Source organism: Myotis davidii, unplaced genomic scaffold, assembly GCF_000327345.1.
Source record: "Myotis davidii unplaced genomic scaffold, ASM32734v1 scaffold889, whole genome shotgun sequence".
Classification (NCBI taxonomy): domain Eukaryota; kingdom Metazoa; phylum Chordata; class Mammalia; order Chiroptera; family Vespertilionidae; genus Myotis; species Myotis davidii.
The window spans coordinates 524070-540591 of NW_006299519.1; the positions used below are offsets into that span (position 1 = coordinate 524070).

Here is a 16522-nt window from a genome sequence, read left to right on the forward strand (position 1 = left end):
GATTAAAAAAAAAGAAACCAAAAAGTTTTTTGAGGTATTAGTTTCAGGTGCAACATAATGATACAATATTTGTATATATAGTGAAATGATCACCAAAATAAGTCTAGATAACATCTGTCACCATACATAGTTACAATTTTTTTCTTGTGATGAGGACTTTTAAGATATCTTTTAGCAAATTTTAAATATGCAATACAATATATTAACTATAGTCATCATACTGTATATTACATCCCATGTAGGGCAATGGATTCATTTTGAAATGTTTGTTCCTCTTAAAATATGCTCTGATATTCTCATACTCTTTCTATCATTAGCTTACTTTTTAACTATGAATAACTTTTGAGGTCCATCAACATTGTTTTCCAAAAGATAGATGCAAACAGGATTATCCTAAAGGATTATTAAATGCACAATGGATGTTGGGAGATGCAGGTGGATGTGGTGTCATATTCTATTAGGCCACATCACCAATAGAACAGATGTAAAGAATTTGGACACCTATCAGTAAACCCATTATTATTTGTTGAGGGTAGTTAATACTTTAATTACTCCATCTGTCAGGAACACATCTGCTGAGGGTTTCTACATTGTTTTTGACTTGTGAACCCCTTTTGGTGGTTTGGTGAAACCTATCAATTCCTTTTCAGAATATTGTTTTTTAAATGCATAAAATACATAGGATTGCAAAGGAAAATTTTATGGTTAGCAAAATATTATAAAACACATTTGTAATCTAATAGTTTTACATTAAACAGCAAGACTTGGTGGCAGTTCTAACTACCTAATTTCAAAGTTGTTAAAAGCATGAAAAATAGTTTAATATACCTGCAATGACTGTAATATGAAATGTAAATACCTTTGATTTGTATTGGTGACAAAGTCACAGGTACTAGTATTTTACTGTGGTTCTTTTACTAATTGAAGCAAATGTCAAAATTTCAGACTGGAGATGGATGATGGTGACTGTTGCACACCAGTGACAGTGTGCTTAATGCCACTGAACTAATACTTAAAAATGGTTAAAATGGTAACATTTATGTTGTGTATATTTTACTACAAAAAAAGAAGAAAATTTCAGTTAGAGGTTAGTGAAAATAAGGATATACTCTTTTTTCCTCAGCCAAGTTCACAGCCACCCTGAATTCTACCCCAGTTAAGAGTCCCTGGCTCACAACCTATGTTTTAAAGACCCAAACATCTTACCTAATAATAGACAAACATGTAAATTGTCCATACCTTCGCTATGCTAACCAGCCAATCAGGAGAGTATGCAAATTAACCTAACAAAGATGGCGATTAATTTGCATACATAGGCTCCCAGCAGTGGAGTGAGGCCTGACAGCCCCGGGACTGGCGGAGCGGCGAAAGCCTCACAGCCGCAGGGCCAGCAGAGCAACGAAAGCCTTATGTCTGCGGGGCCAGCTCTGGCTGGAGCCTGGCCAGAGTGAAGGCCTATGTGCCAGGTGCCAGAGGAAAACCAGTGCCAGCAGCCAGAGGAAAGGAAGGCCTAATGCAAGAATCTCTTCATGCAACAGGCCTCTGGTCTATCTATATAAAAGCCTAAGTGACCATCGCAGGGTGATCAGGCTTGCAGGGGGGTCAGTTAGGGGCAATCAGGCAGGTGAGTGGTTAGGAGCCAGCAGTCCAGGATTGTGAGAGGGATGTCCGACTGCTGGCAGTTGGACATCCCCCGAGCGGTCCTGCATTGGAAGAGGGTGCAGGCTGGGCTGAGGGGACTCACCCCATCCCCTGTGCACAAATTTCGCGCACCGGGCCTCTAGTTTTACATATAATCATATATCTTACCTCATGGTGATTATATAGAATGTACATTTGTATGTCAACAATAAAATAAAATAAAATAAAATAAAACCAAAAAATCTTTCAGTAGATTGTTGAATTTGTGTGCGTATGTACAATATATGTTACATATATACACCTATATGATATACATACACATGTGGTGTGCACCAATAGATAGTGAAAATAAGAGTCAAAACCAAAGACAGAGTCAAAGAAAGCATTTGATACTTTCAGGTCTAACAATATGACAGAGTAGATACCTTGAAACAAACAAACAAACAAACAAATAAAATTAATTAGGTAGCAAAACAAGCCAGACAAAGAAAAATACCATATGATTTCACTTATATGTGGAATCTAAAAAGCAATATAAATGAACAAACAAAACAGAAACAGACTCATGGTTGCCAGAGGTGAGAGGGTTGAGGGCTGGGTTAAAAAGGTGAAGGGATTGACAAGTATAGATTGGTAGTTACAGAATAGTCTTGAGATGTAAAGTACAGCATAGGAAATATAGGGGAATATACTATAACTATGTATAGTCCCAGGTGGGTACTGGAAATATCAGGGAGAGCATAATCCCATTACAGCTGTAATTTTCAACAGTGTGCAGAAATATTTAAAACATGCAATGCCTGACTAGTTAAGAGCACTGACCTCTTGTCCCTGAAATTGTCAAATTTAAAAATGATAACCTCCAACACAAAGTAGCCATCAGGTGTGAATGAATCACAGTTATACCTATTTTTTGTCAGATCAGCAAAAAATATATTTTTGGTGTGCTACAGAAGTTTAGTAATTACTTTTATGTGTGCCATGAGATGAAAAAGGTTGAAAATTGCTGTATTACAAGGAGGGAGGAAATATTCCAATTAACTCCCATCAGCAAATAACTTTTTCCCCTCATTTTTAAATCTGTATGCTTTCTATTCCTTTTCCTTCTTTTTGCAAGCTAGCACCTCTACAACAGAGCTGAGTAGAAATGATGGTAATAGACATCCTTATCTTGTCCCTGATTTTACAGATTGTTTTTTAAAGTTTCACCAGTAACCAGGTGGTTCAGTGCAGGTTTTCTGTAGATCTCTTCATAAGGTTGAGGAATTTTCCTGAGTCCCATATGGAGAGTTTAAGTTCCCTCCTCCCTAACTTTGGACTTACCAGGTCATATGCTTTGACAAATAGGATGTGTTAATGTGATTGTGCACCACTGACTTGGCTCATTTTTGCTCTTGACCTTGGCTATCAGAAAAGCATCTTCTTGATAGTGACCACTGTTAACGCTTGGGACCCAAAATGAGAAAACATGCAGAGGCCAGCTAAGCTTAGCAACCTACTACAGCTTTAATGCAAATGAAAAATTTCTTTGTAAGCTTCTGGGCAAAAGCTTATTGATAAATACACTGATTTTGTGAATGTTTGCAAAGAAAACCCAAAGAAACTACAGATAAATTGTTAAAATTAATAAGAGCATAGAAATGTTCAAAATTGCCTTTCTATCCACATTTCTTATCCCCAGAAGCAAACTGTTCAAAAATATAATTTAAAAATACTATTTATAATATCTTTAAAAATGATATTATCTAGAAAAAATTATGCAAAATGTGGAGAAAATAACAAATCCTATTCAAAGACATTTTCAAAGATCTAAATAACTGGAGATAACACAATATTATGTAAATGTGCATTTTTCCCAAATTGGTTCTTAGATTCACAGCAACTCCAATCTGTTTCTACCTCTCATTTGAGCTTGATACTTATCTTCAGTTGTCTTCTAGCTTTTGCACAATATACTGGACATTAAATATTTAATGTTCCATTTATACAGATAACATTTATGTAGATATCACAAACTCAATGTGAACTAAAATGAAGTCACCATGGCTGCTTTTACTATATTCCTTGTGTTTCTGGATGGCCTTGCCATCCTCCCAGGCACCATAGCTAGAAGTTTGGGAATTATCTAATGCTCTTTCTTGCTCCCATTCTTCATCACCACTGCCATTGCCTTAGGCATTTGTCCTTGCCTGGACTATTGAAGTGACTTTCTAAATACTCTTGGTCTCCTTCCTCTTCCTTTCCTAAACCACCTTCCACATGTGTGCTAGAGTGATCTTTCTAAATCTTATTATCTCAACCTCTGATTATAATCCATCTTCTTAAAGATAAAACCCAAACTTCTTTAAGGTTTGACCTCTCTCCTCAGCCGATCTCTCATCATAATTCTAGGTGCATCCTTTGCCCCAATAGAGTCATTTCCTTGTAGTTCTTCAAGCTTGCCAGGCTGTGTCTTTGCTCTTTTTCTTGGAATAATCTTCCTTCTCCCCCTTCTACTAAACTGCTACATATACTTCAAGACCAGTTTAAGTGACATCTTCCCTGATCCTGCCCCACTCATGTGTAATAAAGTGTCTTCCTCCAGAGCATTTATCAACACAGTGCAATCAGTGACTTTCTAGTCTGTTCCCCCATGAGATTATGAATCTGTTTAGGATACAGACTGTATCAGTTTCTGCTGGACTATTTAGATCTTAGATGATTAAGAAATGTTTGTTTACACTTCTCATAAAATGTCAATTCTAACTTAATCAGTGAATCAGTGTGTGTGTGTGTGTGTGTGTGTGTGTGTGTGTGTGTATTTTCTGAAAGCAATTTTCATCTCAATAAGTTGCTCATTGGCTATGTGGTTTTCAATGAATTCTTCTAGATTGGTTCATGAATGTAGTCCCTAGTAGTGTGGCTTAAAAGGCATGCCTAATTTGCTGAATTTTATTTTTATTTCAGTTAAAAAATCTGGATCCATTTTTGCTGTTTGATGAATTTAAAGGTGGTAAACCAGGTGGATTTCCTGATCACCCACATCGAGGTTTTGAGACAGTAAGTAAAATAATTTAACTGCAAAAGTGTGTATTTTAAAACTTGCCTCTTTTTAAATTTACCAATCATTCTTAATGATAAATTGAACTTTTGAAGCAATGAATACTGGCAAAAATTAATTTATAAGTTCCTGGCTATTGACTGGCTATTAGAGAATTGTAATATCTATTTTACATGACGTATACTCAAATGGGTATATTTACTGATTTTTAATATTCTTTGCATTTATAACACTGGAGACATTCCTATTCAAGCAGTTAATTAAGAGCAAGAATTGACTTCTTAAAATATTTATATAATTAAAATTTATTGGAGGTAGAAGAAAAACGTTAAGATATGATTAAAATAATTTTATATTTAAAACTTGTTTCTCTTCAAGAATATTCAGAAATAACCTCATGTAATATAATAGTTTAAACCCAAAAGACAGTCTAAGATCACTCTGAGTATTTAAACTCAGTTCTAAGTTTATATAATCAAGGTGGTTAAAATAGAACACAGCCTAAAAATGAGAATTTTAAGGACATACATATACATTTACAAAGTTAACTGTAAAATTTATAGACATTCTGCTGCAAATTTGTTTTCAGTTTTAGATATAGAAATAGAAATGTGTAATATAATATTGCGGCACTTTCAAAAATTCCTGTTCTCCACATATATATATATTCTGGAAAAATACCAGGATAGTTACAAAGTTTAGCCATCTGCTCCTTGAGAAAAACCAGTAATTTTAGGAACATACCAGGACTTGTTAAAGATTTAGTGTGTTTTTCAAGCCAATTATTAAATGAGTAAATATTTATTGAAAGCTGGTGGCAAGCAGGCATTGGTGTTGAGCGATCTTTTGCATACTAGTGTGTGTGTTTGTATGTTGGGGAGTGTGGGGAGAACACAAGAGAGAGGGAGGCTAGCAAAGAATGAGGCCTGACCATTGATTGCCTTCAGTATGCAGTCTAGTTAAGGAGGCAAAAGATGGACAGGTAAACAGTTCACCATTATAGGGATGAAGCAAGAAGCTTCTGGAAATACGTAGCATGAATGATCAAAGTAGTCATGTCTCCCTTCGTCATTTAGCCATTTGCTTTCCAGTTTCTTTTTTATTCCTTTCACCTACCCTATACTCTTGCTGGATTCTGAGCCAGTTCCAAATCATATGTCCCCACTGTGCTCTTCTGCTACTGGTATAAAGACATTCTCACCACTCCATCCTATAGCTTCAGTTACCATTTGGCTAATCTTTCATGGTCTTTTCAAATATTATTTTCTCCATCAGGTTTTCCAGACAATCCCAAGTAGATGCACTTTCTCCTTCATTTGGTCTCCTTAGCATTATATTTTTTATTGGGCTCATGCACATCAGAATATTAGGTCTCTATGGTGACCCCAATCATATCCTGTCTGTCTTGAATTGGAGGCGGCAATTGAACAATTGCCTTAATTGCCACCTCCCTTGGCCATGCCGAAGAGGACTGTAAATTGCTTCAGCTGAGATAATCCCACACCTCTCCTTGTTTTCCAGTTGAATATACTCCATAACTACTGGCTGAATTTAACTGAATAATAAAAAGAGATGGCTTTTCCTTAAGACAATGACTATATAAAAGGACAAAATACATTGCTCTCCTCTCTGTTATGAAAAGGGGGACTGCTATAATTTGTAAGGTACTCAACTTTAAACTACTCAAGGAGTTTAGTTGTAGAATATTGGTATTTGATTTTTTTCTTTTGAGTAAGAATCTTCCTTAAAAATATATTCATAACTGTAGTCAATCCTCATTATTTTGAGGATTCTGTATTTATGAATCATCTACTTGCTAAATTTATTTGTAATCCCCAAATCAATACTTTTGATTCATGGATGTGCACAGACAGGCCCAAGGTGCATGTTCCCAGCTGAGGATGAACAAGGTGATGCTCTGCTTCCTGTTTCAGCTCTCATACTGTAAACAGGTGTCCTCCTTGAGGCCTATTTAATGTCACATTTTTTACATGTTAGTGCTTTTTTTTGTTGGTTAATTCACTGTTTAAAATGACCTCCAACTGAAGTACTGTCTGGTGTCCCTAAGTGCAAAAGGCTGTGAGGTGCCTTATAGAGAAAATACGTGTGTTACATAACCTTCTTTCAGGCATGAGTTATAGTGCTGTTGGCTATGAGTTCAATATTAATTAATCAACAATATATGTTAAATAAAGTGTCTTTAAATGGAAACAAATATAAAACAAGGTTATGTGTTGGTCAGTTAACGAAAATGTGGCCAGAAGCTTGCAGGATCACATTCCTGTGTTTCTCTAGAAGCAGTGGCTCAGTGTTTGCTAATTCAGTGATCATGGCACCTTTAATAGAATATTACTACTAAGAGTAACTAGAATCAACTGTATCAGTTTCCCCCAGGAGTGTAGATAAGCCAAGGAGTCATCTCTGTCTTAATATAAACTTTAAAAGTATGCAATTTAAAACCAGTTCCACTTGTAGGCTGGTATTGCCTCCTTTGTCTTCAGCAAGGGAGCATCCCCGAAAGGAGTTACACATATTGTGTCTTTCCACAATGCCAGGTTTATTAGGGGAGACTGCCCCAATAAGCCAATAGAGTCATACACAGGTTACACACAGAGAGGGGGAGCTTATGCGATAGAAGCAAGAGACCAAGTGTCCAGAGCAAAGTCCCAATCACTAGCAGTGTCTGCAGGTAGAGAGGTGGGCAGAGGTCTTAAGCCAGGTGGTGACAGTGGCAGCACACGCCCAGCGGTGTGAAGTCCAGCAGGGCTCTGACTGTGACCCATGGTATGGCCAAGCTCAAGCATTGGGTGGTGGGAGCTCTGAGTTCTTATAGCCCACAAAGGGTAGAGATCCCATTCATATAGGTGTCCCAATGGAGTCTGTATCCAAGTGTCCAGACTTGTGGTTTGGGGCATTCTAGGCCCTCCATAAGGGCATTCCCATTACACCCCATTACCTGTCTTTTGTTTGTTAATCCTCACCTAAGGATATTTTTCCATTGATTTTTTTAGAGAAGGAGAGGGAAAGACAGAGAGAAGCATTAATGTAAGAGAGACACATCAATTGGTTGCCTCCTGCATGCACCCTGACCAGGGCTGGGGAACCTGCAACCAAGGTACGTGCTCTTGACGGGAATCGAACCCGGGACCCTTCAGTCCACAGGCTGACGCTCTATCCACTGAGCCAAACCAGCGAGGGCTCATTACCTCAGTCTTGGCACAGCACTTGACATAACTAACAGTCATGGCTCACTGACTGCATATTGAATTGTCAGAGGGGTCCAGCAAGTCTGTTCTGCTCTTGCTCTATACATCCCTGGAGCATTTTTAACAGGCTTGCTATAAATTTTGAAAATGCTATTAGTACAAAGAACAAAGTTAGAATTACTTCTTAAGTTATCTTTCCATCCAGAAGTAGGTATTGTTATTGTTTTGATGTGTTTTCTTCTAGTACTTTCTTCTGGTATCATGCTGTATATGTTTTGTGTCTTTTTTAAACTTAACATTATACTCAGCATTTTCCCAATATTCTTCAAAAAGCTAATGTTTACTGGCTTTATTAAACATCTGTTGTATCAGTTGACATGACTGCAATGATGTATGAGGGTACCTGTTTTCCCTCAGTATCACCAACACAATATATTTACCCAACTTTCTTTATCTTTGATGTTTTGACAAGTGAAAAATAATGCCTCATGATAGTTTTAATTTGTATTTCTTTTATCTGAGTGAAGTGATTAACTTTTCATTTTTAAGCATTTGTTTACCATACATATTTATATCCTTGCCCTATTTTTTTTCTGTTGGTTTGCTGGTATTATTTTATAGAAGCTCTTTTTATAGTAAGGAAATCAGGCCCTTTTCAGTGATAGGATTTTCAATAGTGTTAGAAGGGATTAGGCTTGTTTTGCATACCTCTAAAGGTAAACCTTTGGATACAGAGCATAGAATCAAACCAAAAGAAGGGCGAACTTTATAACAATTCATTATGCGAAGGTAGAACTGCCTCCCTGAGCTGAAGTTTGTATTTCTGGGAAATACAAACATGCACTGAATGTTAACATAATGGGTGTGTTACCAGATTCAGTGTTCCTTAAAATGGTTGTGTACTACATGAGTCAGTGCTGTGCTGGAATAAAAAAATATTAGAGCTCAGAAGGATTTTTTTTTTTTTAGCTCAGAAGGATTTTTAAAATAAGAATGAAATTATGCTATACTAACACATGAATATAAAATATAAATAAAAACACATATTTTGAGTGCAAGCTCATTTTTAAAATTAATAATGATACACAATCAAAGAAATGTGGAGAATATTATTCTATACAATTCTTATTACCTCAATGTGATGGGTATACCTGGTCTCACCTGGAACCTCAGGCTCCTCCTGAGAGTTACTAAATCAGAATCTGCATTTTAAGAACATCCTCAAGTGATTGATGTGCACATTAACATTTGAGAAGTGCTCCTCTAGATGACTTTGCAAATTAGAGATATTGTAATTCTATGAGATAAGAGAACCTGATTTTACTGAGTTAATGTTAATAATTTTTTTTTAAACTTAGCTCTTTGGTTTGGCTAGCTGTATATTTTCTGTTAAAGACTTGCCTGAAAATTGAGGAGGGAGAAATGTCCTAGAGGAGGCACAGCTGGTGGTCACAAAGACAAAGGGGAAAATTTGTTCAGTATTTCCTGCCAGGAGTTTAGATTCTGGGGAGCATTGTTTTCCAGAGGCCTGAGTGGTGGAATAATTTTGCAGTGACCTATTTCTGGTCAGGCCTGATATCTACCCCCCACTCCCCTGATTTGTTTAGAGCAATGGTTCTCAACCTTCTGGCCCTTTAAATACAGTTCTTCATGTTGTGACCCAACCATAAAATTATTTTCGTTGCTACTTCATCACTGTCATGTTGCTACTGTTATGAATCGTAATGTAAATATCTGATATGCAGGATGGTCTTAGGCAACCCCTGTGAAAAGGTCGTTCAACCGCCAAAGGGGTCGCGACCCACGGGTTGAGAACCGCTGGTTTAGAGCACCTGTAAATGATCAGAAACAAAGAAAGATCTGAAAATTGGGCAACATTCTTCTCTTTTTAATCCATGCCCTGATAAGGTTTAGTTTAACTTGAAAAACCATCAAAGTTCACACTCTGTTGATGAGAAGAAATGCATTTTATGCCTTTTAACATCTTCCTTCAAATTATAGCCTCATGACTTTACAGATTTTAGCACTGAACATCCAGTGTCCCTTGGATCCCCTCAGTCCTGGGGAAACCTAGATGGTTGGTCACTCCTGCCTAGTTAAATTTAAGAACTGTCAGGACTAAACTGTCATGCCTGCTTCTCAGGGGCATTTTAGGATGTTTTTGTCCATTATGTTCTTAGTTGAGCTGAGACATGTTTTAAAAGTTCTTCACTACAAGCCTCAACAGGTTTGTTGATCAGGAGAACAAACCTTCCTTGTTTCTAAGGGTGTGCCCACTAGAATGGCCACACTAGCATCCACTGGTTGGCAGCCAGCAGAGTTTGCAGGCAATGCCTGAACAATATCCTGAAGAGGAAGGAAAGGTCCTGGTGATTCACAGGAAAGCTCACACTGGATTCAAATCTCCTGTCTCCCATACAGCCTGGTTTTTCTAGCTTGCTGTGCACTTTCACAACTTATCACACCATTATGGAATCAAGGCTGTGGGGAGGAAGCTTTATTAAATTAGTATCTATTTTGGAGGGAGGGAAGGGAAAATACTCTAGGAAACTAGGAGAGAAGGATACTTTCCCAACATTATAAAGACTATTGTTCAATGAACATCCTATGTCATACCTAACACTTAGATATTAGATATAACCCTGTTAATTTGAGAGAAAAAAAGACAAGAATATCGACCAGCACCATTAAGATTTAATATGGTTCTGGGAGCTTTGAAGCTGTTACTAAGAGTTATAGCTATTGGAAAGGAAGAGGGAAAATATTAATTTGTGGGTAATATGCTAAAAAAAGAAAACCCCACAGTGGTTGCCTCCAACTTTGGGTGGCGATATGACTGGAGGAGAACCAAGGGCACAGGACTTGTCCTGAAGTTATAGTTACAGTGCCAGCATGTGGATTTTAGCTTATATGTTTATTTGGCATGATTGAGAGGTGAAGCTAACAGATTATAGGAAGGAAGCTAAAGCCACCCTTACCTCCAAGACATCCCTTGGCACCACTGTGCTAAGAATATCAACCAAAACATGGATATAAATCATGCAAAAATCACCCATTTTCCTGAATAAAAGCAATGACCAGATATAATGGGAACATCCCATTGACAATGGCAATAATATCACTATACAGTCGCAGGGGGAAAATTATTCCCTTTAACCCAGTAATCCTACTTTCAGGAATCTAATTTCCTGGGAAAAAATCTCATCATAAAAATAAAAGCTTATTATACGAATATTTATTCCAGTGCAATTTTACAAAGTAGAAAAGGAACAAAGTAAGTATCCAAAATAATAGGGGAATTAGTATATATCTATCATCTCTATCTCTATCTCTATCTCTATCTAACTGTATCTGTATCTGTGTCTCTTTCTATCTATCTATCTATCTGGAAATTATCTGTAAGGAAATTATTATCTATGTGGAAGATGGAATATTATGTAGAGTTATTTATAAAAAATATTGTAAATAATTTTCATTACTCATGGACTGTTTAAATCAAGATTTCTCAACCTTGGCACTTTCAACATTCTGAGTGGATAATTCTTTGTTGTGAGAGTCTGTCCTAAGATGTTCAGCAGCGTCCCTGGCCTCAGTGATTCTCAACCTTCCTAATGCCGCAACCTTTAAATACAGTTCCTCATGTTGTGACCCCAACCATAAAATTATTTTCGTTGCTACTTCATAACTGTAATGTTGCTGCTGTTATGAATCGTAATGTAAATATTTGATATGCAGGATGTATTTTCATTGTTTGCGACCCACAGGTTGAGAACCGCTGCTACACTAGATGCCAGAAGCACCTGCTACCTCTAGTTGCGACAATCATGAATTTCTCCAGACATTGCCAGATGTCTGTTGCAGGGCAGGGGCCCACCAAATTGCCCTAGTTGAGAACTAATGGTTTAATATATGTGTCCATACAAGGGTATACTGCACAGCCATTAGGAAAAATTACACAGCAATCAGGAAAAACTTCATAGTTTGCTATGTCCTCATATAGAACCAATCTCCGTGATAGTTGGAAAGTGACAAAGGCAAGGCACAGAATTGGCAGTATAGGATTTGTTTAAGAAGCATATATAAAGGTATGAAAAGACTATACCTTTATTCTCTTAAAATTGTTTATTATCAATTCTATTGTTGGGAAAACAGACTAATTTAGTGAATCATTACTTCCACAGACTACACTGATGCAAAGAAAATAAAATTACAAAATTCATGTCTTGATGCCAAAAGAAGATGATGCTTAGAGAAAAAAACAAACACATTATGACAGATACAAATATATATTCACAAAACTTTTAAAAAATTAATTAGTTTTAAGTATATTCATATGATTGTGCAAGTATCACCTGATTATAGAACATTTTCATCTCCACCCAAAAAAGATCCCATACCCATTAGCAATAACTCCTCATTCCCACTTCCCCCAGCTTCTTGCAACCATACTTTCTGTGTCTATGGATTTGCCTATTCTGAACATTTCATAGAAAAGGAATCATACCATATGTAGTCTCTCAGGTCTGGCTTCTTTCACTGAGCATAATGTTTTTAAGGTTCATCCATGTTGTAGTTTATATTAGTACTTCATTTCTTTTTTATGACTGAATAATATTCCATTATATGAGCATACCACATTTTATTTATCCAGTCATCTATTGATGGACACTTGGGTTATTTTCACTGATGCCTTTATTTTTGGGTATGCCTAAGTTTTCTCTGAAAGTATACCCAAGAAACTGGTAATGCACCTCCTAGGAAAGGTTACTGGGTGATGAGAAAGAGCTAATTTTCACTCTCTCTTTTTCTTTTTGTATTTTTAGAGTTTCGACCTATGCCTATTGGTTATTTAAAATACTAATATTTTCAAAATGCCCTCTTCTTATGCCATATTTGAAGAAAAAAAAAGTTTTCTCGTGCCCTAACCGGCTTGGTTCAGTGGATAGAGCATCAGCCTATGGACTCAAGGGTCCCAGGTTCGATTCCGGTCAAGGGCATGTACCTTGGTTGCGGGCACATCCCCAGTAGGGAGTGTGCAGGAGGCAGCTGATCGATGTTTCTCTCTCATCGATGTTTCTAACTCTCTATCCCTCTCCCTTCCTCTCTGTAAAAAATCAATAAAATATATATATATATATTTTTAAAAAGTGTTCTCATGAGGCTCCTGATGCTCACCTGCTCTCCAGGAACTCTTGCTGAGGCTTTCGACTTGGATCTGCTTCCTCCACATAAAATCAGCCCAGTTTACGTTCTATTCCAGTCAACCAGTTAAGCTAATAGTATATGGCAATGTGTAATGGGGAGGATGACCTAGGGGCAGCTTCCTCTATGAAATATTTGAGGACTATGAGAGGTTCCCATGAAACTTAAAAGAGTGTTTCAATTTATAATCACAACTTTCTCCTCTTCCACATGTACCCTGGCTGAACGGAAATTAAAATTGTGTGTGTGTGTGTGTGTGTGTAGGGGTTTTAATCAAGAGATGAGAGAGAGGACGAAACCGGTTTGGACATGCACACACATGTGCTTTCGTGCATGTGTGAGTTAGTCCTGGGGTAGAGGACTTCTACTTTGCAAGAATGTTAGAAGAAGATTAAGAAGGAATAAGAGATGTCCAGTTGAAGAAGTTTCATGTTCTAAGGGGGAAGCTAGCACTTCTAACAGAAAGATCGGGGAGGGATTCAGGAAAATTTTAGCCATTTAGTAAAATCTGAAGGAATAAGTTAGATATGATTCACTGGATAGTGGGGGTAAAGATGGAGGGCATAGTATGGGGATAGACTAAATGGTGAGTAGTTTATTTGGATTTAAAAATTGGATGTGTGTGTGTGGGCGGTGGGATCTAAGGCTGTAGGCTGAGCCATTACTGGGGACAGCCTTGAAAGCATAACTCATTCTTTATTTATAAATGGATGGCCAAAATTCTATATCCTGAAACTCCCAAATTAATCCAATCATGTGAAATTGGAACTATCTTTAGTCTAAAAGTTCAGCTTTTAGACTGTCTTATGTCAGTGGTTCTTAACTGGAGGTGATTTTGCCCATAAGTGGTAATTTCTGGAGATATTTCCGGTCATACCAACTGGGGGATGCTGCTGCCATCTAGTGAGTAGAAGCCGGGAATGCTGCTGAACATCCTATAGCGAGCAGACAGTTCCCACAGCAAAGACTTAAGCCCTGATCTGTCAATGAACATAGGTTACATGAGGAAATAGCAGTTTCACTGAAATATTCTTTCAAAGTAGTTCATATAAATTCTTAACAAATTTCCCCCACCTGATTAATGATTACAAACAGAAACTATTTATATCTGAGAGACTGCATTCTTAGAATCAAGTAGACAAATTGGAGGCACAATATAATAAAGACTATCAACCAGTTATTAAATATTCTTTGATGTCAGCAAATTTAAAATGATTCTAATTTTTAAGTGAGACTAAAAATAAGTTCACAATAAATTAACATAGATCATTACACGATAAAAAGCTCCTTGCAGATATTCAACACTTTTAGCAGAGCTGCTTTGGAGTTATCCATCAATCTACTTAAAATGAAATGCCTTACCTTACAGGATTAAACCCATATGACATTTGCCATGCAATAACATAAGCTTCCAGTTTCATGAGAAGCTACACATGCTTTCAGTGTATTACCTCTGTGCTTCACCAGCAATCCTGAAATGTAGGAATTGTTAGCCCCCTATTTTACAGACGAAGAAACAGAGGCTCAGAGAAGTGCTGACTTGTCAAGCTCACACAACTCATTCAGGGCAGGCTTGGTCTGGCCCATCTGATCCCGGACCCATGCCTCACCACTCTCCCATGCTCCTCCTCCTTCTGGAACAATGTTGATTTCTCTAAATCTGATATTGTCTCAATACATTGGCACATTAGTATTACAAATTAGATTCTCCAGGTGATACAGATCCCCAAACTAAACACTTCATACTCTTGCCGTTACTCACTTACTATGGGACTCAATGCTTTCATGGTTCATGGTTGAGGGCTCAAAATTTTCCTGCCTGTCAGTGCAAAGTAATGCTCTCACTTCTCTGAACTTCCAGGATAATGAGAAAATGGATTAGGTTGGTTAGCTGCCTGGATATTTAAGGACAATCATTTATGTCCTTCTTGTAGCCACAAGGAGACAAATTGTTATCGAGTAATAACATAATAAATAAAATTGTCCTTTCATTGCTTATGACCTTTTATTACAACCTAAAAACTCTTTTCCTCCTTCTATTAAACCTTTTGCCCCACCTCACTCCAGCTTTATCCCAATATTCCAATCTTTTAAGGACCAGGTGGGATCTTGCCTCCTCCATGAATTACTCCCCTATTCCTCCAGATTTTTATTCATCAAAATTAATCTTTGTTCTATGTTTCTACTGGGACTAATGTACTTCTATTTAGTGTTCATGTCTTTTATCTTCATATTTTCTTAGTGTTTCTTAGGTGGGCAAGGGTTGATCATTGTGTTCATTTTTCTAATTTTCCACTTATGAGTCTGTGATGACATTTTCCTTGTGAAGGCAAAAATGAGAGAAGAGAGAGAGAGAGATTAGAAATTATTACAAAATTTAAAGTTTATTTTAAGAGACAAAAAGTTGGCATCCCTATATCAAACCCCCTTATTTTTTGATACTTCTTTATTTTCCCCCTTATTTTTAAAATACATTTATATTGATTTCAGAGAGAAAGGGAGAGGGAGAGAGAGAGATAGAAATATCAATGATGACAGAGAATCATTAATTAGCTGCCTCCTGCCACCCCACATTGGGGATCGAGTCTGCAACCCGGGCATGTGCCCTGACCAGGAATCGAACCGTGCCCCTGGTTCATAAGTCAACACTCAACCACTGAGCAACACTGGCCAGACTCAAACCCCCTTATTATAAAATGTTTTATTGCTTCTTGAAGTCCAAATTTTTGAAAACTGTGGCCCAGTAATATCAAGTACAATGAACACATTGACTAAAAGTCTGAGAAATTAAATCCTTATAATGAATCAAATCAGGGAATAATAATAATGCACCAATCAAAAGATATCAGGTGCTTAATTAAATATTATTATTATTTGGAATTTTAACAAAATATTAAAACAAGAGGGGACTTGACATAGTTCCCTTAAACCTCTCTCTCTTTGTAAGAGCCCTGTGAGCCCCCAAACTGCCGGGGACCATGTGTGCAAGGGAGCGTATTCAGGCACTTCATTCTAAAGTGTCTGCCTTGACAGCTTTTAACTAGAGACTGTGCTGAGCAGAAGAACCTCCCTCTACACCACAACGTAGCTCATCTTTTGATGTCTAAATGGCAACCTGCCACAGATACATGGCCTATTGCAGAAAAATATTGAGCACACGTTTAGGATCAGCAGGGGGCACTCTTAAACAAAAGTACTTCTAACAGCCCACTTTCCCCCTGGGTACAGACACAACACTTTTGTATGTAGGAAATTTGGCTAATCATAGAAGTTGGCAAACCATTTTCTTGAGATTCCTTCAATATAACCGTGGAAATAGAACAATGAATGTGAACACCCTGAGTTGGGATTTAGAAGATACAAGTTTATCAGCTAAGAAGATGGCCTGGTGACTACATGAGGAGCCATGGGGAGTTTGTCTGAGGAGATTCCT

At 37.4% G+C, this 16522-nt stretch overlaps 1 protein-coding gene across 3 annotated transcripts in view; it reads left to right on the forward strand.

The window, feature by feature from the left end:
• PIR (pirin) overlaps positions 1–16522 on the forward strand; it is a 74872-nt gene that overhangs the window by 2165 nt on the left and 56185 nt on the right. For all 3 annotated transcript variants that reach the window (XM_015571435.1, XM_006775213.2, XM_015571434.1), the window contains exon 3: positions 4588–4680. In XM_015571435.1, the coding sequence (XP_015426921.1) occupies positions 4588–4680 (93 nt within the window). The remainder of the gene's footprint in view (positions 1–4587; positions 4681–16522) is intronic.